The sequence below is a fragment of the Heloderma suspectum genome, chromosome 3, assembly GCF_057233095.1.
Source record: "Heloderma suspectum isolate Gila_16-S chromosome 3, 16-S_ref, whole genome shotgun sequence".
NCBI classification, from domain to species: domain Eukaryota; kingdom Metazoa; phylum Chordata; class Lepidosauria; order Squamata; family Helodermatidae; genus Heloderma; species Heloderma suspectum.
In genome coordinates, this window is record NC_139460.1 from 129,769,390 (window position 1) to 129,796,687 (window position 27,298).

General features: G+C 43.3%; 1 protein-coding gene across 2 annotated transcripts in view; it reads right to left on the minus strand.

The window, feature by feature from the left end:
* Positions 1-27,298, minus strand: part of EDAR (ectodysplasin A receptor) — a 111,467-nt gene that overhangs the window by 11,703 nt on the left and 72,466 nt on the right. Inside the window, exons 2-7 of one of the 2 annotated variants that reach the window (XM_084841796.1) lie at positions 25,692-25,760; positions 23,303-23,423; positions 17,213-17,335; positions 14,968-15,149; positions 12,947-13,032; positions 2,334-2,420 (exon numbers count right to left, since the gene is read on the minus strand). In XM_084841796.1, coding sequence (XP_084697922.1) covers positions 2,334-2,420; positions 12,947-13,032; positions 14,968-15,149; positions 17,213-17,335; positions 23,303-23,353 — 529 coding nt within the window. In that variant the 5' untranslated portion in view covers positions 23,354-23,423; positions 25,692-25,760. The remainder of the gene's footprint in view (positions 1-2,333; positions 2,421-12,946; positions 13,033-14,967; positions 15,150-17,212; positions 17,336-23,302; positions 23,424-25,691; positions 25,761-27,298) is intronic. The other variant, XM_084841795.1, reaches the window with a different exon arrangement.

Below are 27,298 nucleotides of genomic sequence, written 5' to 3' on the forward strand. Positions count from 1 at the left end.
GATGCCTCTTTTAAGATGCTACTTTTCCATCTGCAGTTTTTATAAGCAATTGTATTAAAAACAATATTATGCTTTTTTAATCTGCTGCCCAATTAATTGGGGGAACCTTTTTATTTTGTTTAAGCGGCACTCTTTCACAAACTTACCAGGGAGTAAGTTCAATTGAGCTCAATAGGATTTACTTCTGAGTAGACATTCCTAGCAATGCACTTCTAATCTATTGCTCTAATGCCCTAATTGGTACCTTTTATTATAAAACTAAAAACAATAAAAAGTTTTGGTAAAATTAAATCAGCACTAAACCTACAGCGAATGCCGTGTGAGGTTCCAATGCTAGACATTCTTACTTGGGAGTAAGCTCCACTGAATTTAATTGAACTGATTTATGTGTAAACATGCATAGGATAGGGCTGGTAATCCTGCATTTTCATTCACTTGAATTGTTGCTTTGCTTGCAGTAGAATGGCAGAAGTGGTCTTTATAATTCAGAGTCAGTATAAGGGTGAAAATCTATGCATGTTTAGACAGAAAAAGGTCCTACAACTCCCAGCATTCCCCAGTCAGCATGGGGAATGCTGAGAATTGTAGGACTTTCTTCTGTCTAAACATGCATAGGATTGCACCCTAAATTGCGTATGTATGCTAATCAAGTCCCCAGTGAGAATAGTTTTTGTACCCCAAGGATGCCTCTGCTTCAGCCAACTCCTACAGATGAATTGCCCATTCAGGAAATCACCCTTCACCCTTACTGAGAATGCAACATTGGACCACTGTACTTTCAATAGTTAATATGTGTGTTGAAACATTATGTTAACTGTTGGATGTGAACATTTTCAAATGGGCAATGCACTATGCATATGTGCAGGGACAGTCTTTTCATAGTGGTACAGCCTTAAAAAGAACTAATTGGGAATTGTACTTGACATCCATCTGTTGTCAGTGCCTATTCCATTTACATTTCTCCAGTGAAGATAAGGCTTGCACCTTCAGTATTAATGGATTTGCCATAAAGTTCCCCAACTACTTTCAGCTAAGTCATTTATGAATAAACTAAGTACCTTAGCTTTAGCAAATGTCCTATTCATTTAATAGCCACTCTGTACAGTGCAATCATCCACAGGTGTGTGTGTGTGTGTGTTCTGTACTTTGTTCATTTTTAGATTTTTGCTAGTTTGAAATATACTCTTGACATACATTTCTAGATAAAGATTACCACTGCCAAGGGATTTTCAGTTGCCAATATTTATTAAGACCCCAAATCTCTATGTATGTAGAACTGGATTTATTGACTGTGTGTGTTCCTAATTCAAGCATAATTAGCCGTGGAAGCCCTACTTAGCAATTGTGTTTGAGGTGGTCTAGTCAGGTGGTCTTAATGCAAGTGCAGAGCTGCCTCTAACTCTGAAGTTAACAAACCTGTGCTGACTGGGAATTTGTCATGCACATTGCAATGGCTGCTTAGGTTTAGATCAAGATCAGTAGGCTACATTTTCCCACTCCCACTACCGTAAAAAAGTAAAAGTAAAGGTGTCCCCAACCAGTCGTGTCCGACTCTAGGGTGTGGTGCTCATCTCCATTTCTAAGCCGAAGAGCCAGCGCTGTCCGAAGACGCTTCCATGGCCATGTGGCCGGCATGACTGAACACCAAGGTGCATGGAACGCTGCTACTTTCCTGCCAAGGTGGTATGTATTTATCTACTTGCACTTTCTTGCTTTTGAACTGCTAGGTTGGCAGAAGCTGGGAATGAAGACACTCCGTCATGCGGCACTTGGGTCTCGAACTGCTGTCCTGCCGACCTTCCAGTCTGTAGTTCAGCATCTTAACCACTAAGCCACCATGGCCCCTCCCACTACCGTACTGCAGTCTAATTTTCACGCATTTGTTCCCTACAATTACAGGCCTCATGGTTTTAGCACCAAAAAGATTGCTTGCGTGTCAGCCATGCACTACATCCCCATATTCCAAGTAAACCTCATCTGAGGAGCTAAATTGAGTTCTTGTCTGGATAAACGCATCTCATTTGCAGAGTTCATCATAAAGCTCATCTCTGCTGAAGTATGTCGATTGCTAAAGAAATAATTCTGACGATTTCTCATATATGAGAAAATAGTGAAATGAAATGAAAACACATATTTTTAGCCTGACAGTCCTGAATCCATAGATAGAAGAAAGAACTTTTAACTAAAAGTGGCTCCAACCTTCTCTACGGGAAAGAGCCATCCGTTGTGCCTTGCTCATTCAATCATCCAGCCATCCTTTGACTTGTGTACTAATATAGCCAATAGTACTATTTGTTCAAGGGAGAAATAAAATGGTGGATTACTTTTCTTACTTTTGTCCACATGCTGGAAAGGAGAATTAGTACTTGTTCCAGATGTACTTGGGAAACTGGCTGACACACCAGAGGTAACTCCTGCACCTGTAATAATAAACAAATTTGCCATAAATTTTCCTGGTTACCTTGTAAAATCTCAGCCATGAATTGACACATTTGTGAGCTGACAGAGCAGTTACTTAGCCTCCTTGAATTCCCAGTCCATTTAAAAGCTGGCCTTACAACTGAAATGTCAATTCAACCATCTGTTTATAGATTTATGATGCCAAGCTGCGAAATACACTTTTGGTGGACATTTATTTCTGAACCTAGAGCTTTGCCAACTTTGTCATGAGCACCAGAGAGGGAGATGTAAGTCCAACCCTAAGCATGTTTTTAAGAAGTGTGTCCCATTGAAATCAATTATATCAGTGGGACTTTTAGGGCTGTGGTTTTAGATATATTTATTATGAATTGGAGCCAGTGTTAGTTATACTTGGAGTAGATCCTTTGATTAACTTAAGTCCCTTTGATGTCAATGGATCTAACAAAGTCTGGATCCAACCCTATTTTTTTACCCGCCCCTTCTTCAAAGGTACACGATTCCCTTCCCATTTTATCTTCACGGCCCAATGTCATCAAGGTTCATGGCTGTGCAGGGATTTGAATGTGGCTCTTTCACTCAGTCATTCTAGCCATATCGCCACCACTCTAGCTACACTGGCTCTCAATCAGGATTGCAAACAAAAAAGGGCTGGATGTGCCTGATCTCGTCTGATCTTGGAAGCTAAGCAGGGCCAGCCCTGGTTAGTACTTGGATGGGAGACCGCCTGGGAATCAGGCTTCCTGCACTGAGCAGGGGCTTGGACCCAATGGTCTTGTAGGCCCCTCCCAACCCTATGATTCTATGAAACAAGGGAGAAGCCAGTGAGGCTATTGATGTATTAGGCTGTGGTTTCAGTTGCACCATATCAGAAATTATGCCTGTCATTTCCAGTAAATACTTTTATTTCATTTTTTTAATGAAGCAGTTCTTCAGGTGGCCATTATACATTCCTTGTATATCAGACTCGATGCAAGTAATGATTTTTGAAGAGCACTCTTTGTGTATTTTTTTCTCTCTCTCCTGCTAGCCATAATTTATTTCCTAGGAAAAAATGAATAAAATACCTAGGAAAGAGCCCTGATGTTGCCTCAATAGCAGTAAATATTATTTTAACCTGAAGATAGATTGTATGGGCTGTATCCAGTGTTAGTCCTACTTAAAGTGGACCCATTGAAATTAATGGGACTTAAGTTAATTAAGTTACCGTCATTTCAGTGTGTCTACTCTAGACCCATCTAATCTATCATTAGACCATCTAGATCTAATGGATCTAGTAGGACTAACATTGGATACAACCCTATACTTGTAGACTTCTTCCACTTTCTAAATAGCACAGAGGCAGCTGGAACATCTGAGGGGAGGCTTGTAGGTACCTTTGCCTTCCCCACCTCCCATGCTTCTTGCATCTGCTGCCAGATCATTGCCAGAAGCTGAGAAAATAGGCAGTAGCGTAGAGAAGCTCCGCCCTATACAGGTCTCGTAACATCCTGATTGTCTGTCGGATTATTCTGTAAGCTAGCTCCAGAACTTCAGTTAGTGTGTGAACTGGGAATAAATATTAATAGCAAATAAAAATAAATATATCTCTGCTGAAATGTATCTATTATTACTACTGTAGTACAGTTCCAATTATGTTGGTCATAAACTGCAGCAAAATGCCAGGGCTGTTTTCCGAAATATCTGCAAATGTGATTGCCTTGAGAGCCGCTTCACACCTTACACAGCTTTTGTGTTTACTGCAGCTACATGGATGTTATACCAGTCTTTGCTATGGTCAAAGTTTACATATGTATTTCCATATGTTTATGCACCAAGGAACTGCGACTGGCCAGATCTCCATGGTGTATATGAATGTCTGGAGAAATGTGGCTCCCTCACACACTTTCCACATCAACTGTGCTGAGCTATATTGATGTTACATTCGTCATTGCCTTGGTAAATGTGTGAAGTGTGACTTGGCCGTTGCACTTCAATAGCAGCAGCAAAACAGACTGTGAATAGTTTGTCACATTGCTTCTAACAGCCTCATCCAGAGAGGGACATGAAAACGTCTACAATATGGCAACTGAGCTTCCTCTTGGATGAAGGACCTGGATTCCTGCACTGAGCAGGGGGTTGGACTCGATGGTCTTATAGGCCCCTTCCAACCCTACTATTCTATGATTGTATGATCTTGCCCCTCCCAATCTCAGAAGCTTCCCTCTTGCATTGCAACAGGTTTCTTAAACTGTCTGAGTTTAAAATGCTGCTTGCAATATAGTGGAGAAAATCTGCAAGGAAAAAGCATGCGTGCATGGCTATGTGAACTGATCAGTTTTTCTGGACTCGGACGTTGAAGTACAGATTATTACACAGACTTGGAAAAATGCCTTCTTTCGACTCAATTATCTTGAAAGCACTGTTTAAAGGGTGTGGAAATATTCGAGTTGATAGTATCGTTAATAAAATATTGTATATTATTGTACATAAAAGGGAAATTATTGATTATTGTTATCAGCATTTAACATCTTGAATCCATTTAAGATAGCATTGTGTTAAGGGCATATGAGACTGGAGAATTTGTGTGGATAAATTCATACCACAATGAAAGACTGGCTGATGTTCTGCAGTTCTAGGAAATACAGAATTTTCTTGGCCTAGTTCCATTGGACAAATCTGACAGGAAATTAAGTTCTCTAGTAGCGCGTGAAAAATATCTCACAGCTTATAAAATAAAGAAATGTGCATGTTCAAAATAAAATGTATTTTAATTAAAAAAAACTATTGCACAACATAAAATACTTTAGACAATGACGAAGACAAATACACATTTTAAACCTGGCCAACAAAGTATACAGTTCAGTGATTTCGAATGACTTTTTTCCTATAGCAGCATAAAGTACCTTCCAAGTATTTCTAGTTGTTAAATACAGCTGTTAAATACATATAGTCCTTTATTATATACATTCTTATTTAGAACCTGTATAGTTCTTATTTTTTATGCAGTGTTTAATAGACTGGTTTATTTAGCTAGCCCCTTTCAGTAATGCAGGCATGCATTATGTATGAACTGACTTTGGTGCTTTAAGCTATGTTCTTGAAAGAAGGCCATATCTATATAAGCCTGATAGCTCCAAATATTTAATGCTGGTGAATTATGATGATCAAGTGAATGAGAGGCCTGCTCCCTGACATTCTGGCTCAGCCTCTCACTGGGAAAGCTTTTATATGCTTTCATCCTATTTTTTCTTTCATTAGTAAAATTCAAGAGGATTTCAAGATGTTATTTGCTCATGAAGTCCTTGCTCACACAGGACAGCTGACTCATGTTAACGTTGTAACCAACTACAATCCTGAGATCCTTTTCACATATACTACTGCTAAGCCAGGTATCCTCCATCCTGTACCTGTGTGGATTAATTTTTCTACATTTAGGCAAAATAGTCAAATATACAGGTATAGTAGGGGGCATACCTGGTTTGGCAGAGCTACATGTCAAAAAGATCTCAGGATTGTAGTTGATTACAAGCTGCACATGAATCAGCAATGTGATGACTCTGCAAGTACAATGGAGTGAGCAATGCTATGGCTCCTAGACATTGTCTGAGGAGCCATAGGATAGTGGGGATTTCCCCCCTCCAAGGTCGGAGACAAGTTCCGTCCTCGGAAGGGGAAGTCAGAAATCTGAGCCCCAGCCCTTTTGCAGTTGGTGTGGAAAGAAGCACGCTAGCTGGCCTCTGGGGTTGGAAAATTGACCTTGGAGAGAGGGAAAAGAGGGCATTCCAGTGGGCAGGGAGGGGGAGACCTGAGAGACCAGGTTATGAGCTAACCTCAGCCTCATCCAGCCTCCTTCTCTCCCCCTCTGATGCACCGTTTCTAGAGGGACAAAAAAGCCTGTTTAGTGAAAAACTCAACAATTGGAGGACAGGGAGGTGAACATAAGAAGAGCCATGCTGGATCAGACCAAGGGTCCATCTAGTCCAGCATTCTCTTCACACAGTGGCCAACCAGCTGTCGACCAGGGACCCACAAGCAGGGCATGAGCACAACAGCACCCTCCCACCCATGTTCCCCAGCAACTGGCTCACTGCCTCTGGTACTGGAGGTAACACATAGCCATCAAGCCTAGTAGCCATTGATAGCCTTTTCCTCCAGGAATTTATCTAACCCCCTTTTAAAGCCATCCAAACTGGTGGCCATCACTAATTCCTGTGGTAGCAAATTCCATAGTTTAACTATGTGCTGTGTGAAGAAGTACTTCCTTTTATCTGTCCTGAATCTCCCACCAATCAGCTTCATGGGATGACCCCGCGTTCTAGTAGTATGACAGAGAGAGAGAAATGTCTCCCTATCCACATTCTCCATACCATGCATAATTTTGTAGACCTCTATCATGTCTCCCCTTACCATCCTTTTTTCCAAGCTAAACAATCCCAGCTGTTGTAACCTTCTCTCATAGTGGAGATGCTCCAGCCCCTTGACCATTTTAGTTGCCCCTTTCTGCACCTTTTCCAGCTCAACAATATCTTTTTTTAGGTGTGGTGACCAGAACTGTACACAGTATTCCAAGTGTGGTCACACCATAGATTTGTATAGGGACAGTATGATGTTGGCAGTTTTATTCTCAAACCTTTTTCTAATTATGCCTAACATGGAGTGTGCCTTTTTTACAGCGGCTGCACACTGGGTTGACCTCTTCATTGAGCTGTCTACCACAACCCCAAGATCTCTTTCTTGTTCAGTCACTGCTAGCTCAGATCCCATCAGGCTATACTTGAAGTTGGGATTTTTTTGCCCCAACGTGCATCATTTTACACTTGCTTACATTGAGCTGCATTTGCCACTGGCCCCCCCCCCGCCCCGCCCTGCTGGTTTCAGCCTGGCATGGAACTGGATATACAGAAGCCTCCGAATAATGCAATTTTAGGCTGCATTAGCAGAATCATTGTTTTCAAAGTTACAAGAAGTAAGAGTTCCATTTTAATCCACAATAGCCAGTTCTCATCTGAAGTACAGTGTCCAGTACAGAGAAGGGCAACAAAGTGTTCAGAGGAGGGCAACAAAGATGGTCAGTGATATGTAAAACAAATCCTATGAGGAAAAGTTGAAAGAACTAGGTATGTTTAGCCTGGAGAAGAGAAGATTGAGTGGGGACATGATAGTGTGATTCAAGTACCTGAAGGACTGTTCTATAGAAGGGGGCAAAGACTTGGCTTCGGTTACAGGAGGGTTAAGTTACATTACGAGAAACATTTTGACTGTAAGAGCAGTTTTACAGTGGAGCCAATTACTTAGAAGGGTGGTGGGCTCTCCCTCTCTGGAGGTATGTCTGTATGTCTGTATTTAAAATGTTTATATACCACTTCCCATTTTTAAAAAAGTCCCAAAGCAATTTACAACAATACAGTATTACAAACGCACAACAACATTACAACGACAAGTTAGAGCTACATGTCAAAAGGATCTCAGGATTGTAGTTGATTGCAAACGTCACATGAGTCATCAGTGTGATCTTTAGATAAGATCCCTTATCTGTTAGGGATCCTCTAGCTCTGGATTTCCTGCATCAAGCAAGGGCTTGGATTAGATGGCCTACAAGGGCCCGATCCAACTCTCTGATTCTGTGACTCCCCATACTACTTTGTAGTACCTTATAATGCCTCTGTTTATTTAAACACTTCTTGCATCCGTCCATCTGCACCCAACTGCAAAGCATTTTTAAAACCCAGGTTATCTCACAGCAGCTTGTGATGTAGTACAGGGAACTGCTTTCCAAAGCAAACAGGGCCGAGAGCCCTGTTGTCTGCATGAATATGGTTTGCTGTATCACAATCTTTTTAAAAAAAACTTTTTTGGTCAACATGATTATGCTCTCTGTGGAGGGTATACAGAGAGACAGGCAGACAGGCATATCAATCCACTAAGAACGGACTGTGGTCAAAGGCAGGCTTCTGTACTGCTGATCCCCCCATGGATTGGGCCTTCCATGCACACAAGTGTGCCGTGAAGGTTAAAAAATGAATCTCCATCCAACACGAATCTACGCCTGGCACCCACAATAAGCTATGATGGCTTGGGTGTCCCTGTCCATCACAGCAGTGCGCTGGTGCAATCAGCTTTGCCTGCAATGAATACCTGTTGATGAAGTGAGGGCCCAGAATCCAGGTTCCTCTGCCCCACACCCCCAACAGCACTGATAAAATCATCTGCGTGGTGGATGCATCGTGCATGTACACAAGGATATGCGGATCATGGCTCATAAGGCTTTTTACATTTGATGGTGCCGGTTTCACTTAGGGCCTCATTGCTAAATGAGTTGCACATCCCTGCCATGATTTGGTATCCCTCATTGCAAAACAGTGTTTTGTATAGTAGTGCCATATTTCCCCTTTCCCATTGTCACTCATTTTCTCAATCACCCCAAATTCATGACAGCATGTGGACATATGTAAGCTCATTCCTTATGCTATACTGCGTTCAGAGAACAACTGGTGAGATTCTGCAGTACGCCTGCTTGTGGCTTCCTCAATCCCATGGGCAGCTGGTTGACCACTATGTGAACAGAATGCTGGACTAGAGGGACCTTGGTCTGATCCAGCAGGGCTCTTCTTATGTTCTTACTCAAGCACAAGGTAAACATGACAAAGTGAAGATATCTTTGTGAATGTACCAGCTTGCAAGGTCAAGCCATTCTTTTGTTTCCCTGTTACATCTTGAAGATTTCACCCACCGTGGCTCTGATCTTCATTATTCAATGGCATGGGAATGCTTAGAAACACTTCCGTCTCGGCTCTGTCCTCCTCTATTTGACATCCCACCAGGCTTATGCAGTTCCCTTTTCAGAATCCACTGGAAAACGTGACTAAGGCTGCAGCCCTATACCCACTTCCCTGAAAGTAAGCCCCATTGAGCTCAGTGGAACTTACTTCTGAGTAGACATGCATAGGATTATGCTGTTAAAACAGCTAGGATGTCACACTGTTGTTCCATGCTGCAACAGGTCAATAATAGTCCCAGCTCCCCACCCACCCCATTACATTGCATTTCAATTAATAGAGGCAAATGATGTGTTACACTGTCTCCTACTAGATTATCCAGTGGGCTGCAGCTTGTCTCTTTCAAGCAATCTACTTGCCTGGCTTCAACCAGCTGAATTCAAGCATATGTGAACAGAACCAGCTCTGCTTTGTCCAATTAGCCATCACTCACTGATGCATTCACACACACACGCACACAATATTCAGGTATCTGGAAACTGGGCAGCATCTATACCACTTCCTTCATCATTTTGGTTTCCATATTGACAAATTCTACTGACTTTCCCCACTAGCCCACTTAAATACAAGGGGAGGAGTTTAAAAATTCTAAGCCGAAATAGAATGGAAAACCTCTCTCTCTGTCTCTCTCTGTCTTTGTCTCTGTCTCTCTCTCTCTCATATTCTCTCTCTCTCCCTTACACACACCACACACACACACACACTCACACACACCTTCACTTTCTATAACCTGCCAGCTTTGAGGGGAGAAAATAATAACAAACAAACAAAAGTGTACCTCTCTTCCTAGCCAACTATGTTATGAATTATAATTTATAATTTACATTCGGTCCCCAGACAACTTTTCTAGTTTGGGTTCTATGCAGCCATTGCTTATTATCTATAATAATAAAAAAGGATGTGTGTCCAGCTGTCCATACGTCCGTGCCATAATGCAAAGACAAGGAAACCTAGACACCTGAAACTTGGCATGCATACTAAAGAGACTCTAGGGATTTGCACCTTGGGGTTATTTTCTTTTAAAAACATATTAATTAAATTTATTGCTAATTAATCAATGTGTCCATGTGGTTGAAGCCTGCAGTAACATCTTTAGCCACTAGGAGCAGACTTCCCTGAGCAGCACATGGCTTTGCAGTCCATATAGTTTGAAGCCAGAGGAGATAAGAAGGCAGAGGGACACAGTTATATGCCTGCCCCCCTCCCTCCCCCCTGCTGTGAGGCAGGTACAGGAGTGTACCACGGCAGGGGTAGCAATGTATGAGAATTTTGGTTTTGGTTGCAAAACATGCGAGCATGCCCTGCTTGAAGCTCCGAATGTGAGTGCAAGCATGAGCATGTGCCCACTGAAAATATTCGCAAATTCTCGAACACGTGCTCACGTTAGTCTCGTTCCTGATTCCCAGTTCAATTTGCACAAATTTCCTAATTTGTGCAAATTTCCTCAGACTAAATCTTTGGTCTGTGGAGGACATTGGCACAAATTTGGAGAGATTTGCACGAATCTCCAAATTTCCAATGTGTATGGTGCAAGCAGCGATCGGAAACATCACCGGGAATTGGGCATGAGATGAGCGACAAGATGACGTTCTGAGCGTCCTGGTGATGTCGAACATCACTTGTTCCCCCGTCCCTAGGCAGGGGCTGTGCCTCAGATGGGGCAGGCACAATGTGTCCAACTCTGGCAGCTGTGTAGGTTCACTTGAAAGTTTCACTGTTTCAAACTAAGGGCTATTCCAACCCGTGCGAAGCTGGATCTATTTGCCTGTATTATCTGTAAAGAATGATACTGAGGAATTCAAGGACACATCGCCACACCTGGAAATCCCTGTATTTTGGCCTTAAAGAGCTACTGACTGAAATATAATGATACAAATGTGAGTTTTATGCTTTTAACCACTTATGTAATACAACAGGAATGTGGTGAAGAAACCTACTAGCAGTGCTATTGCTGAGGGGCCGTCAGCCTTTCCATTTAACGCACTGCTAGTCAGGATGTCATAACTTGGCCCCAAAGGTTTTGCAGTGGATCAGTTCTGTTTACCATATTCCTTTCCTTTAGCATCACATGCCAAAAGTAAACCAAATTATTCTTTTAAAAGGGTTTAAACATTTTGTCCATTTTAGCTATTACACTAGAAGATAGCCCTCTTGTGGCCTTTTAATGCTGTGAACTGACGACCTGAAATGTCAGAGCTGGGGGAAACAGAATAGATCAATTGTTGGAAGTGCCTCTGGATCCAACCATATGTAAGCTAAGGTCTGGTCACTATTAGTGCTACGAGTTATATGTGGTGCTGCCTTGAAAGCAGTTTGGCAGCTTCAACTTGTGCAGAATTTGGCTGCTAGAATTCTGACTGATTTACCTAGAGGGACACATGTTACACCAATTCTTAAAGAATTACATTGGCTCCCTATTAGACACTGATCCAAACTGAAGGTGCTCATTTTGACATTTAAAGCCCTAAATTGCTTGAGGCGTAGATATATGGAGTGCTTCCTCTATCATCCTGTCCATGCATCTTCAGGGGGAGGCATTAAAATGGTACTTTCTGAGTACCTTCAGTAGAAGATATACATGATACATTGACAGAAAGGAGGACTTTCTCTGTGGTAGCACCCTGATTTTGGAATGCTCTTCCAAGGGAGATACAACTGATGCCAACCTTGCTTTCTTTTTGGCACCAAATCAAAACATCCCTGCTTGCCTGGGCATATTTTTTAATTGATTGATTAATTAGTTTATTTATGGACTGAACAGTTTTTATGCATCTTATCTTGTAATGTTATGATTCTTACTATATTGTATTTCTTTTTAAAATGTTATGTACACTGTTCTGGAATCCCTTACAGATGAAGGATGGTTTATTCATTTTAAACATAAATAAATTCCAGAGAACTCAATAGCCATATGGAAACAGGATTGTCTTTACTATATGGATCATCTATGTTAAGGACATAAGAATAGGCCTGCTGGATCAGACCAAAGGCCTATCTAGTCCAGCATTCTGTTCCCACAGCGGCCAATCAAATGCTTATGGGAAACCCTAGCAACTGGTATTCAGAGGCATACTGTCTCTGATACTTGAGGTAATATATAGCCATCATGACCAGTAGCCACTGATAGCCTTATCCACCATGAATTTGTCTAATCCCCTTTTAAAGCTGTGCAAGTTGACAGCCATCACTACATCTTGTGGAATAGAATTTCATAGTTTAACTATGCACTGTGTGAAGAAGTACTGAAGCCTTAGCAAGTCTGACACATGAGGAGGGAAGGGATGGAAGAAGAGGGGACAGTTCTAGAAACCTGATACTGCTTATAGAATCATAGAACAGTAGGGTTATTAGTATAGGAATAATATGTAAGGATCTGCTGGAAGCCTATGCCAAGCTTTTACGCATGGTATTGTGCATCCACTTGTGTGAGATCACAACCTTGTGTTGTGCAGGATGTCTTCTGCACTGTAGTTACTGGTAGCAGCAAAATGAAAAAACAACAACAATCCTGCACTCTTAAGAGAGAGAGAGTGGTGAAACTATGGGTTATTTTGAAAAGAGAACAACGTGACAACAAACACTTCCCAGTTTCTCCTGCATAGAAAAGAGAACTGCATTTTGTATAACTGAAGTGGCTGACTTTTCGTGGCAGTCACAGGTCCGATACCTGTCATTGCCATCTGACATGTTGCTAATGGAAGCTTTGGGCAGCATTTTGAAGTTTCTACATCTCAATAAAATTAAATGGAAATCAGACTGAGAGCACTTACATTCCTTTGTGTTAGGAGGAGCCAGTGAACACGAGTAGCAAACCATTCCGTAGATATTCCGTGGCCTGTTTTCTAACATGTAGTAACTGCCATGAAAGGACAAGACAAGGGAAAAACAATATAACTGAGCTCATTGCCATTAAGTATGGTTGAGAAGTAATCAGTTACTATATAAGATAAAATCGTGACTTTAATTTTTTTATATATAACTCTTCCACTTTTTCTCCTGCATGGCTAGAAATAGTCCCTCCTCCACTGTTTCATAAACACCATTAAATCAAGCATTAAAGATATATGACATAAGGGTTTCACTGCCTAAAAGAACAAAAATGTGTCCACTGAGTTTGCACTGCAGTTGCACTGCATGCCCCTGAAATGAGACTTTCTGACCAAGAATTCCTCCCCCCACCCGAGATGTAATCTTCCAGACAGCCACCAACACCACTGCTTTCACTGCCTTTCTGTATACTCAGCACAAGAACAAACTTCTTAGGCACAGAAGTGGGGGTGGGGGGAAACAACTTATGCAAAACTGACTACTCATGGTTAGGGTCAACATCAGATTTAAAAGAAAAGCCAAACGAGAACTTACAGGTCTGCGCCATGCAGTCTGACATATTGGAATGTACTTGCACAGACTACAGGCGGGATATTATCAAAAGCTCTAAATATGAGGAAGCACTGCATCACACCCTTACACACATGCTCTTTTGCAAATGGTGAGTCATACCAATGCAGCTAAGTTGTTGTTGGGAGAAATTTCTTGACTAAAAAAGTGAGAGCTCCTGTTTAGAATTCTCACTTTCTTGCTTTAATATCTGCTGAAATGTAGCCCTATGGCCTCCTCAGCACTGCTCTCACCTCCAAAATGCAGGGAGATTGAACTTGCAGTGAGGGAGGGGGATCATATGTGGTGTTTGTGTTCCTGACCTCCATACTGAAGGTGAGAATTGGCTCTAAACACATCCAAGTGGTGGAAAGTTCCACGAGTGTAAATCTACTGCCAGTAGCAGGACCCCCAAAAAGGTGTTTCAGGGGTGGAGCAGAGGCAGGCTTTGATCCACTGAATCCAAGGTCCCTCCGCTCCCCCATGGGACCGAGTACCTATAACAGCCTCAGGATGGAATAAGTATTTCTCCTGCCAATGGAAGAGAAGCACCAGTGGCTAAAAAACATTCAGCTCCTCACCCAACCTGAGCCAGCTAGGTGTTGGAAGTGGTTGGTGGCTGATCCACCACTTCACTACTCGCCCCACCTCACCCCCATTTGGATTGCTCTGTAAGTTAGTTGCACTAAGTTCCAACTGAGATCAATGGGAATTAATTTCAGTCATGACTAACTTTTCACACTGCTTTCAATGGGTCCTACATGCAACTAATTTAGTCTAGATCCAAGTCATCATCTTTAAAACGTAGAGTGTTTTGCCTTTACTGTGGAAACAATAGCAAATTTAGCTTGTCTAGGGCATAGTGCAACATTTGATGTTACTGTAGATAAAGATCTGGTAATACGATTGGGTTTTCTGAAGAAAATGATTAAAGAGCACATTCTGGCCATATTGATTTCTCAGTTAATCAGAGAAATACTTCCTTTTCCTTCAGGGGAGCCAAGGAAGAGCATTGATTTCACCTTTTGATGATTTCTATTAACGAAATGCATGATTTCAATAGCTTGCGCTGATGTACACAGCTACACTTTGCACTGGCACCCTTCATTGACCAAATTTTCCTTTTTTCCCCTTCTACCATGCAAGATATTTGTCTGCCTAGTTCTTATCATAAGATACTTGCTTTATATTTCATTTGTTTTAATAACGTATGTTCCTCTCTTTGATTTTAAAAAGGAATTTTAAAGTGTTTGCCTTATTTACATAGAGTTAATTATCATGCACTTAATCAGATGCAGAAAGTAGTGTGGCCAACACCATGAGTGCAATAAATATGCTTATGTCATTGAGCATAGGCATATTTATTTGTTGTGGGGGGCAGTTAGAAACCAAAGGCTCATAATTAAATCCTTACCCACGGAGACAAGGCCCACATTCTGCATCATTCTCTTGATCTCCGGGTGTCATAACTGTGGCCCGAAAGAACCCTTCACAGTCCTTGTGCCTCCTGCATATCTGATACCCGCCTTTTGAAAATTTTTCCGATGGACATGGGACGCAGCCATAGTCTTCATCTCTGGTGCCGTATCCACATGTCTGTGGGAGTAAAAGAATCTCTGAATTCAGAGTCATTTCTAAAATAACTGTTAAGAAAAGTGGACATTAACAGTCCCACCCCACAGACACAGTGCAGTATCTGAGGGCTATTTTGGTGGCCCGTTTTCTGTCTTCCTGACAGGAATAAATGTGAAAAGCATGCTAGGAAAAGAGTAGAAAAACCTAGTTCTTTCTGCTCTGTCGTTATCCAAATTCAGCTGTGAACAACATGTGAAACATTTTTTCAGCTAGCTGAAGGCAGGACCTGCTACAGTAGGCTTTTGCTCTTATGTATGAAGCAGCTCTGAGTAATATATACATTAGGACTAAGCAACCAAAAAGACAGTCTCCAGAGATTTCTCATAAATCCCATCTGTCGCACAGCATAAGCCCTGATCTGGTTGCCTTTCCCTTCCCCCCCACTATTATGCACTATTATGATGTGCCCCACTATTGTCTCAGATTAGGCTCGTGAGAATGCGTTGGAATGTGAGAGGGGGCCTTCTCTGTGGTGGCACCTAGGATTCGGAACTCCCTCCCCCAAGAGGTTCATGTAGCTGCTGATAGATAGTAAAGGTTGTTCTTTTTCCCCAAAATTTATTTTTATGACAGACGAATTGATAGTTTTTAAATGTAATGCTGTATATCTCTCTGGCTTTTTTAAAAAAAAAGATGTTATTGTTTATCTCTGTTTTTAAATTAATTTAAGTTGCATTTTATTGCATTGTTACTTTAATCATTGCTACTCCCTCAGGCTTACTGAAGGAGACAAGGCCCATAGAAATGAACTAACACCTCAGCTGCTGTCACTCAAGCTGAGGCAAAGGGTACTATATGCCTCCTCTTCTTCAGTGCGAACAGCAACAGCGACTCTCTTCCATTATGCCCCTCTGCTGCTTCCTCCCATTTATGAGCCAAGACACAGTTGAACGGGAGTGAATACATGTGTTGCATAAAGTGGAAAAAGCTGGCAGAGTCGCTGTTGCTGTTTCACTGTGAAGAGGGGCTTACAGGCCCCCTCGCCTGCATCCTGGCTTGTGTAGGGGTGGACAGAGCTGATGTTCCAGGCCTTTTAGCCCTTCTTTGTTCAAAATGTGGTCCCCATTAACAAGAAAATACCGATTAAGGCAATACAATATATGGGCCAAGTAAAATTTCTGATGGAATGTAATTATTTGAAATTGCCTCCGAGAGAGACTATTCCTGCCCTGCTGGCCCATGCCAGCTGCTTTAAAATTCCACTTGGAACATTATGGCTGGTTTCTTACCTCACAACACTCATGTGGTGTCCATTTTCCTGACCATGAGGAAACTGAGAATAACGATACCCTGAGAAGTAATTGTTATTGTAGAAAAGTGCTCACAGGAATGTGCACCAGTGTAGTGTAGTGGTTCTAGTCCCCACTTGGCCATGAAGCATACTGGGTGACTTTCAGCCAGTCACTTACTCTCAGCCTAACATACCTCGCAGGGTTGCTGTGAGGATAAAATGGAGGAGGAAGATCATGTAAGCTGCCTTGGGTCCCTTGCCAGGAGCAAAAAAGGCAGGATATAAATGTAACAATAAACGTGTTGGGTCCATGAATGTGATTCAGCACAGATTTTATTTCTAATTAAATCTAACAGGAGCCTAGGAATCTGCGTTGTACCAGGTCAGACTATCTGCTATATTTAGTCCAGTATTGTCTACTGTTCTGCTACTCTGACAGGTTGTATCCCTCCAGGGTTTGAGGCAGAGGGCTTTCCCATCGCCTGCTGTCCGATCCTTTACCTGGAGATGGCAGGAATTGAATCTGGGATCTTTTGCACACAACGCATGTGCTGCACTGCTGAGCTGTGATCTTCTCCGCTTATGTAATGTTGTATAGAATATAAACTTGCTGCACTTGAATCTGTAGTGGAGATGGGGAGGAAGGCTGAGCAGGTTTTTAAAAACTGAATTTCCAGGAGTGTGCATAGTTTTCTAAGGACCATGGCTGCTAACATCTTTATTTTCAGATGTTCATATTAGAATCTCAAGCATAAGATTTCTGAAGGAGATGGTAAATATGTAAAGAACTCACCATATAAGGTTCTTCTCCTGGCTCACACTGTGGACACTCATGGCACATCCCAGTCGTCTGGTTGTAATACTCATTTTCACCACAGTTAGAATATTCAGCATTAGCAGAATATACAAGTGACACCTGTCACCAAAAGGTAAATATTGGTTAATTTCATTTCCCAGTTACCCTGCTATGTTGAGACATCGTAATTGCCTAAAACGATACTGTTGAAGGCTGAATCACTGGCTTTTAGTGTACAAGGCGGAATTTCCTGATGATACGACTTGTTTAACGATGGAACAGACTGGCTTGGAAATTGGTGGACTCTCCTTTATTAGGGGTTTTTAAGCAGAAGTTGAATGGCCACCTATCTGGGTTACTATAGTAGTGGATTTGCATCGGCAGGGGTTGGACTAGATTATTTTTGAGGTCCCTTCCACCTCTATGATTCGAAGTATTCTTGGAATAGAAAAGAGAATGTGCAAGGGTATGTCTATATCCTAATTCTGCAACAGTGCAGGAAAAATGCAATATGTGTTATTTGGTGCAAAAATTAGCTGCTGGAAATTCTCGGCTTTCTTTTTTTTTTAAGTGCCTTTATGGCTAAAAGTGTGCATGAAAGTGCCTGTGTGATACCTGCTGAAGACACAAGCATGGCAAGATAAGATTTTCAGTGGTTGGAGGTCGGGCTTCTGTGCCCTCCTCCATGACAAACAAAACCGGAATAAATTTCATGAAACAGTAAAAGCTGTGGAATAAATTTTGCAAAATATGAACTTGCAGAGTTTACAGGGCAAAGAAAGCTTTTCTTGGTGCAGATTGCATCTCTCTGTGTGTGTAGGGTATATAATGCCACGCATGTAAATCAGAGATGTTGTCGTTTATACAGTGTGCAGACCCAAACCGATCCTATTTTAGCAGAGAATGCAAGTCCAAGCTGAGATTCCACAGCTCTGGAATAATAAAATCACACATATATTTAAATGGCTTGTTTGAATAAATCATGACTGTGATGCCTGGCACTGAGCCGGGCATTTTAACTGTCTCTCAATGCAATATCAAGGCAGCACTGCCTGAAAAAAATGCCAAGCTGAATTCCTGTTATACAGCTACTTTGAGCAACAAGTTAAATCATCTGCTAGCCATCAGAGAATAAGAATGGTTTTATGTCGTCAACCCAATGGTCCTCTAGATCAGGGCCATGTTTATAATAGGTTGACAGTGGCCAGTTCTGAATTCCCCTTGCCTCGTTTAGGATCCCCCACACATACATGGCAGGGCGGAGCCTGCTGCCTTCACTGCCACGCCCACCCACCTCTTCACACACTTACTGTACCCTGCTGAAGCCTGAGGACAGGGACTGTCTTGTTTTTTTAAATCTATAAACTAATCTCAAAGCCTTTTTGGCAGAAGAGTGGAGGATGGAATCATAGAATCACAGAATAGTAGGGTTGGAAGGGGCCCACAAGGCCATCGAGTCCAACCCCCTGCTCAGTGCGGGAATCCAAGTCAGAGCACCCCTGACAGAGGGCTGTCCAGCCTCGTCTAGAAGGCCTCCAGTGTGGGAGAGCCCTAGGGAACTGGTTCCATTGTCGTATTGCTCTAGCCCTCTGATCGAGAAGTGATCTCTGTAACAGCGTTTCAAGTACTTGAAGAGCGCTATCATATCTCCCCTCAGTGTTCTCTTCTCAAGGCTAAACATGCCCAGTTCTTTCGGTCTCTCCTCATATGGCTTTGAATCAGCCTTCCCTGACCTTCCAGACTGCAACTCCCATCAACCCTGACCATTGGCCATGCTGGCTGGGGCTGATAGGAGTTGTAGTCCAAAAATCTAGAGGGTACCAGGTTGGGGAAGGCTGTTTTTAATAATAGTAGTAGTAGTAGTAGTAATTGTTGTTGTTGCTGTTATTTAAAGCAGCCTTCCCCAACCTAGTGCCCTCCAGATGTTTTAGACCACAACCCACATCATTCCTGACCATTGGCCATGCTGGCTGGGGCTGATGGGAGTTGTAGTCCAAAACATCTGGAGGGTGCCATGTTGGGGAAGGCTGCTTTAAATAGCAGCAGCAGCAGTAGTAATGTGTATCATATTTTAAAAGGATTCTTAGCATTGCTCCCCAAAAGTGACCCTTCTACAACTATTGTTCTCAAGAACAAAAAGAGTAAGTTCACTTTCATTCTCAGATCTTAAGCTTTCTTAATCATAGATTATAGGACTTCTTGAAGACAAGATGGCATGCCACCATGTGGTCATTTTCAACTACTAGAAAGTAAATTAGTTCCTTGAAGGAAACTGATTGAGGTTTCTTCTTTGTGAAGTTCTGCTCATTTGCTTCTTTAGCAGAAAAAGGATGGGAAGACCTCAGTAATCAACAACAGGGACAGGCTGGCCATGACATTCACTGTGGATCTTGTGAAAAGTTGCACGTGTGTTGTCAGTGAAATCAGCCAGTATCCTTGAAATTCAACAATGTTAATGAAAGTTGGATTTTTAAAATCATATTTGCAAAATGCTTGCTTGGGAGTAACTCCCGATGACATCGAAAGGATAGAAGAAGAGCCATGCTGGATCAGACCGATTTAGTTCCCACAGTGACCATCCAGATACCTACCAACAAGCAGTTGTGAAGCCAACAAGCAGGACATGAGCACAGTAGTGCTTTCCCAGAAGCTGCTGTTCAGAGGCCTGCTGCCTCTGATACTGGAGATAATATATAGCCATCATTAGGGATGGGGGAGAATTCCACCACGGACCCCAGTGAAGCCGGATTCCAAGAATCTGGCCCCATTGGGGCCCGTGGCGGAATGTGGCACTCACCTCCACCTTCCCCCAGAATCTGTCCAGGTCAGATCTGTCTCTGCGTCGATCCTGCGGAGCCGGCTACCTGTTCCACATCACTGGCGAATGTCGATATGGCTGGCAGCCATTGCCGTGCTGTACCACTATGCTAAGTAAGTCTCCAGACGCAAATGGCATAGTGGGCAGCATTTGCGTCTCTGTTGTTTGACGTGATAGGCTACACAAATATTTGCGTAGCCTATCACGTGAACAGGGATGCAAATGGTGTAGTGGATGCCATTTGCAGCCATAAAGCTGGTAGATTAACCTAAATGCAGCCATAAATGGCTGCATTTAGGCTAATCTACCACTTTACGGCTGCAAATGGCACCCACTACGCCATTTGCATCCAGAGACTTACTTAGCACAGTCAGCGATACAGCACGGCAATGGCTGCTGGCCGTATCGACACTCGCCAGCAATGTGGAGCTGGCAGCCGGCTCTGCAGGATTGACGCAGAGCGGAGCCAGCCTGGACAGATTCCAGGGGGAGGGATGGATTGCCTCCCCCCGTGGGCAAATTCCCCCGTGGAACGCCAGGTAGGGAATCCGCCCATCCCTAGCCATAATGACTAGGAGCCCTAGATTGACTGATCCTCCATGAATTTGTCTAATCCCCTTCTAAAGCCAAACAAGTTAGGGGCCAGCATTATTTATTTATTATGTATTTTATTTACAATATTTATATACTGCTTTATATCTAGAACAGATTTTGGAGTAGTGAACACAAGAAATAAAAGAGTAAAATAATACAAAGATTAAAACACCACATTAAAATTATACTTGTTTAAAAACACAATACTAATAAAAACTGTAACTGGTCAATTAAAGAATGCCTCCTGGAACAATGTTGTTTTGGGGAGGTGCCAGAAACAACACAGTGCTGGTGCCTGCCTGACTTCCAGGGGCAGGGAATTTCAAAGAAAGGGGGCCACCACGCTGAAAGCTCTTCTCCTGGTGGACTCCAGTAGGGCCATAGGGCCATGTGGAACCACCAGAAGCAAGCCCTCCAATGACCTCAGTGACCAGGCAGGTTGGTAAGGGAGAAAGCACTCTCTCGGGTATCCTGGTCCCAAGTTGTTTAGGGCTTTGTACACTAGTACTAAAACTTTAAACCTGGCCCATAGTGGATAGGCAGCCAGTGCAGTTCCCTCAGCAAAGGAGTTGCATGCTGAAAAATGCATGTTGTGTAGCTCCTGACAACAGCTGTGCTGCTGCGTTCTGCACTAGCTCCAGCTTCCAGACCAGCCTTAAAGGCAGCCCCACATAGAGCAAATTGCAGTAATCCAGTCTTGAGGTTACTAGCGCCTGTACCACTGTGGCCAAACTATCCCTGTCCAGAAGAGGCCATAATTGGCAAACCAGCCGAAGCTGGTAAAGGCACTCTGAGCCGCCATGGCCACTTGGGCTTCTAGTGGATCTAGAATGATGGATCTAGGAGTACTCTCAAACTATGGACCTATCTTTCAGAGGGAGTGCAACCCCATCCAGAACATGCAATGAGCCTATCTCCCGGACTTGGGAACCACTCACCCACAGTGCTTCCATCTTGCCAGGATTCAGTTTCAGTTTATTAGCCCTCATTCAGCCCATTACTAAGTTCAGGCACTGGTCCAGTACTTGCATAGCCTCTCCTGATTCAGATGTCACAGAGAGATAGAGCTGTGTGTCATCAGCATACTGATGGCACCTGGCTCCAAATCCCCTAATGACTGCTCCCAGCAGCTTCATATAGATGTTAAATAACATTGGGGACAAGATGGTACCCTGTGGAACCCCACAGCTCAATTGCCAAGGGGCCGAGGAATGGTCACCCAGTGTTACTCTTTGAAACTGGCCCTGTAGGTAGGATCAGAACCACTGTAACACAGTGCCTCTGATACCTATCCCATGGAGTCAATTCAGGAGGATACCATGGTCAATGGTATCAAAAGCCGCTGAAAGATTGAGCGGAATTAACAAGGTTGTACTCCCCCTGTCGCTCTCTCAATAGAGGTTATCCACCCAGGTGACCAAAGCTGATTCAGTCCCATAACCAGTACGAATCCCAGATTGAAATGGGTCTATATAATCAGTATCCTCCAAGAGTACCTGCAGTGGTTCCGCCACTACCCTCTCCAGAACCTTCTCTAAAAAGGAGGTCTTTCCAACTGGGTGGCAATTGTGTAATACCATTGGGTCCAGAGTGGGCTTCTTCAGGAGTGGTTGTACTACTGCCTCCTTAAGGACAGCAGGGACCAACCCTTACCAAAGGGAAGCACACCACACCCTAGACCCGCCCAGTCATACCCTCTCAGTTAGTTTTTATTAGCCAGGAAGGGCAAGGATCGAGAGGGCACGTGGTTCGTCGCATTGCTGCAAGCACTTTCTCCATGTCATCAGGCTGCAACAACTGAAACTGACCCCACAAAATCGGGCAGATGGTGGCATCAGACACCTCAGCTGGAACTGAGCTAACAAGAGCATCAAGTTTGCAATGGAGACAAGCGATTTTGTCCTCAAAGTGCGATGCAAAAAGGTCAGAGTGGGTCCTTGAGGGGACCCACTGAGTGTTAACAGCCGCTGAACCACCCAACAGAGCTCCGCTGAATGGCTACTGGGAACACAATGGAGGCAGCAAGGTAAGCCTTCTTTGCTGCCCACACCGCCACACAGTAGATACAATTATGTGCTCTAAAGCATGCTCGGTCATCTTCGCTTCAACACTTGTGCCATTTTCCCTCTAACCTACATCCAGCCTGTTTCATTGCCCATAGCTTCCCAGTATACCAGGGAGCAGAACGGGTTCCACAGCACTGGAGAGGGCACTCAGGTGCAATCAAGTCAATGGCCATCCGCATCTCACTGTTCCACAGTGAGGCTAGGGCCTCGGCTGGATCACCAGCTTTCTCCACTGGAAAATCCCCAAGAGCATTCAGAAACCTATTGGATTCCATCGGTCTCCTGGGGCGGACCATCTGAATGGGTTCCCCACCCCTGTAGAAGGGAAGTAGCACCATGTGTTCAAATCTCACCAGGAAATGACCTGACCATGACAATGAGGTTACTTAGATGCCCCCAATTTTCAGATTACTCATCTCACAGCTTGGAGCAAAAACCAAGTCAAGCGTATGCTCTGCTTCATGTGTTGGGCCAGTAACAAACTGAGACAGCCCCATCGTTGTCATGCAGACCACTGGAGCTCCAGAGACAGCCTCAGTGTGGAAGTTGAAGTCACCCATAACCACCATCCAGGGTTCCTCCAACACCACACTTGAGACCATATCATACCTTGGTGAGGGAGGCTGCTAGGCAGCAGGGCGGGCAGTACACCAGCAGCATCCCCAGTCTGTCTCTATGGCCCAACACCAGGTGCAGTCCCTCAAGGCCTACTCCAAGGTGGAGTGGTTTCCTGGTGATAGAGATGGAGGTTTTATGAACCATGACGACTCCCCCCGCTGACCCTCCAACCTATATTGGTGCTACACTGAGTACTCAGGTTGGCAGAGCTGAGTCAGGTCAACCCCACCCAGCACACGCACCCAGCTTTCAGTAATACACATCAGTTTGGCCTTCTCATCCACAATTAGGTTGTGGATGAGTGTGGTCTTATTGTGGATTGACCTGGCATTAAATAGTAGCACCGCAAGACAAGAGGGCACAATGCATGAGCTATCAGGAACATGAGAGCTAGAGGAGGGGGATAGAAGGGGAACAGTGTATAAACATCTGTGACCTGTTCTACTGTAATGTCTCAACCCCCTCCTCCTACCATAACTCCTTCTGCCCCAAGTCACTGGGATAGAAGCACCAGCTCCATGGATCCTTGTATTTTCTAAGCATATCCTTGCCATAATAGAGCTTCCCACACACTCTCAACACCCACTCACAACTCAAACATACCAACAACCATTCAAAACTCACATACTCCAGTCAATCACCCACAGCCAACCTAACACAGTCACAGATAATAATTAGTGGAAATAACTAGCCACTGGCCACATAAAGGACATCAGGCTTGCCAACCCAGCAGCAAACTATTTCCCAGGCATTTAGAGCTACTTCAGCAGGTTCATGTACATTCCATCTCACACCTAGGGGCTGTCTCCACAACAATGGAAGGAGAAGCGAAGGGAGGCTTCCCTGGACAAGGAATTGGCCTTGGTGCACTGTGGTCCGTGCACAGCTCCACAAGTGAGTGCACTGCTTCAGTATAAGACATTTCATAGAACATACTTCTGGGTGGGGTGGGGGGATTGGAGTAAATGTCATCAGACTCGCAGGGGCTGCTCAACCAATAAGAAAGCCTGCCCCCCCCATCCAGGCTCTCCTTTTTCCTTCCCCGCAAAATGATGGATGGAAGCTTAGCCTCATTGACACAATGGGAGTTACTTCTGAGGAGACCCCTTCTGAAGCTATGCCCGAGTCCGGCAATTGTTTTTTATTTCTTCCCCCTCTAAAATCGCTATCTTAATTTGACACTATTGCGCAATAGCGCTAATGTGCGATAGTGACATACTGAGTGATATGGGGCATGGATATTGCTGGAGAAATGCATGATAGTGACCTAGTGAGATTGAAAACCCCTTTGTAGGTATGATTTCTTCCTTTCTGAATGGGTGATTTCTTTCATGTCTCTATGCCTCTATCACACATTTGCTCTATCATGCAAGTGCTCTATTGCTCTATCATGCATTTGCGTTATCTCACAATTGTACAGTTGTGCAATTGCGCAAAAGCACAAAAGCATGATAGAGCAAGTGCGTGATAGAGGCATACAGACATGAACAAAATCTTCCATCCAGAAAGGAAGAAGTTAAAAAAGCACACCTACAAAGGCGTTTTCAATGTCACTAGGTCACTATCTCACATTTGTCCAGCAATAACTATAGCCTCAAGTAGTGGCATAGTGAGGCAGTGAGATAGGAGATATGGGTATTGCTGGAGAAATGCGAGATAGTGACATACTGAGCAAGATAGGAGGGAGGGGTAGCTACTGCCTAAAAAGCACTGTTTCGGTTTACCACTTTAATTTTTAAAAAGAAGTTAGAGGCTGCCTGGTTCTCTGACAGCCAGGCCTGAAATGGCAGAAACAGCAGGCAAACACAGGTAGGGAAAACATTGGGGAAACACGCTTTGACTGGGGTCAGTGAGGTGAAAGACACACCCCTGGGCAGGGCTATCATGCCAGAGTAAATGTGGTGGGTGATGCACACCACAACAGAAGTGCAGACAAGCCGACTTAAGGAAAACAATTGGACTAAAAGTAGTCTGAGAAGAACCAGTTTTTCAGAGCAAAACTCTGGAGTGTCTGCTGGATGGTCACGACATCATGTATCCCTAATGACACCCAAATGCAGCCAGCTTGGAGTAAGTTGCTTGTGAAGACACCCCCCTGGAATGTCATAGTCACTTCCCCGCCCTGCCTCTCACCCAGAGGGACACCAGCTTCTAGCCACCACAGGCTCTCACCCTGGGCAGAGGAAGCTTCTGTGACACACAGATTCAGCCTTATACCTTGTGCCATATAAATCTCATGTCAATAAGGTCCAATACTAAAAGAACTGTGTAGATAATTTTAGCCCAGGTTAAAACACACACACATATATTTATTGTTAATTTTCCACTGTTAGTAACTATAGCGCTCTTTGGCTGAAACTTAGGTACTTGAAATACCTACCATTAGAAAAGGAAATATATGAGTCCATTTGCATTCTCCTTGGCGCACCATATTATCTTGATGGTTTATCTGAAAAGGAAAGAGCAATTGTTATTGCCAGAAGGATGCCACGTTAACAATGCAGTCCTATGCATGTTTACTCTGAAGTAAGTCCCGCTCTGTTCAATGGGACTCACTCCCTAGTAAGTGTGTTTAGGATGACGGCTGCACAGTGCACTCCTTTGCATGTCTACTCAGAAGTAAATCCTACTGAGTTCAATGAGACTTACTCCCAGATATAAGAGTGTAGGATTGCAAGGGTAGGAGTGACAAGGCAGATTTACTGCCTCATCCCAGCCCTGCTAGCTTCTGCTGGCATGGCGGAAGATGTGAATGGTTGTGCCAGTCTGTTCAGGCAGATGGATCCATGTATTTACAACTCCTCCCACTATTTGATAGTAATGACTCATAAATTAGCAACTGCAGCTCCTGGGCTGTTGTATCTGACAGGCCTGGATTGGACACTGATTTTCCACCATCAGTTGGAAGCAAAATTTCACGTTTGCTGAAGTTTTATATTGAAGTTATGAAGCTTTTATTCTGTTGTTCTGCTCTGTCTTTTGTCTGTGATTTTTATATTTGACATATTGATCTTTTACTATCCTGATTGCATGCCTTTCTCACAGCTTTGCTGAAGAACAGACTAAAAATCTTTTTAAAAGATAGATAATTTATCCAGTAATATCAGCAATTATAGATACTTGTATAATTTTACTCAAAGTAAGTCCCAATCCACCAAGATCCCCAGCAACTTTAATTAGAAGCTTCTTCCTTGTGGCTTATGCCTCTATTTCTTCCTTGGCCCATACAACCCTGGTATTACTGATGAAATTACCCTGTAACTAGTCAGTTTGTGTTCTCTGAGAAGTTCTTTAACTACTGTTTTCTTCTCATGATATTTTCTTTTCTTTTTTTATTGAAAACTATTCCTAATTTTTATAAAATAAAAATGAGAAGAAACTAGTAATTAAAGGCAGCCCCCATTATATTAGTTACCAAAGGCAACTCTGTGAGGGATAGGACCTGATTCATTAGAGCACAATTCATCAAGTTAATACCAGTGATCAGGAAGTAATTAGAGGCAGAGGAAGCTATTAGAGAAGGAAGGACACTTGTAATTAAATATACAGTAGCCCTGAAAATATCATCGTAACTGTGTTTTAAGTGGGAAAAAATCACAACAAATCAGGTCTGAAACAAAGTCAGGAGGACAACACAGAAAGTCCTAGAAAGGGACATGTTAGCAATCCCAGACTAAATCACTAGTGTGAAAGCAGCTTGGAAACACTGCACATTCCACATTTGTTGTTGTTCAGTCGTTCAGTCGTGTCCGACTCTTCGTGACCCCATGGACCATACCACGCCAGGCCTTCCTGTCCTGCGCTCTCTCCCGGAGCGTGCTCAAGTTCATATTCATTGCATCAGTGATGCTATCTAGCCATCTCATCCTCTGCCGTCCCCTTCTCCTTTTGCCTTCAGTCTTTCCCAGCATCAGGGTCTTTTCCAGGGAGTTTTCTCTTCGCATTAGGTGGCCAAAATATTGGAACTTCAGCTTCATTACATGCCTG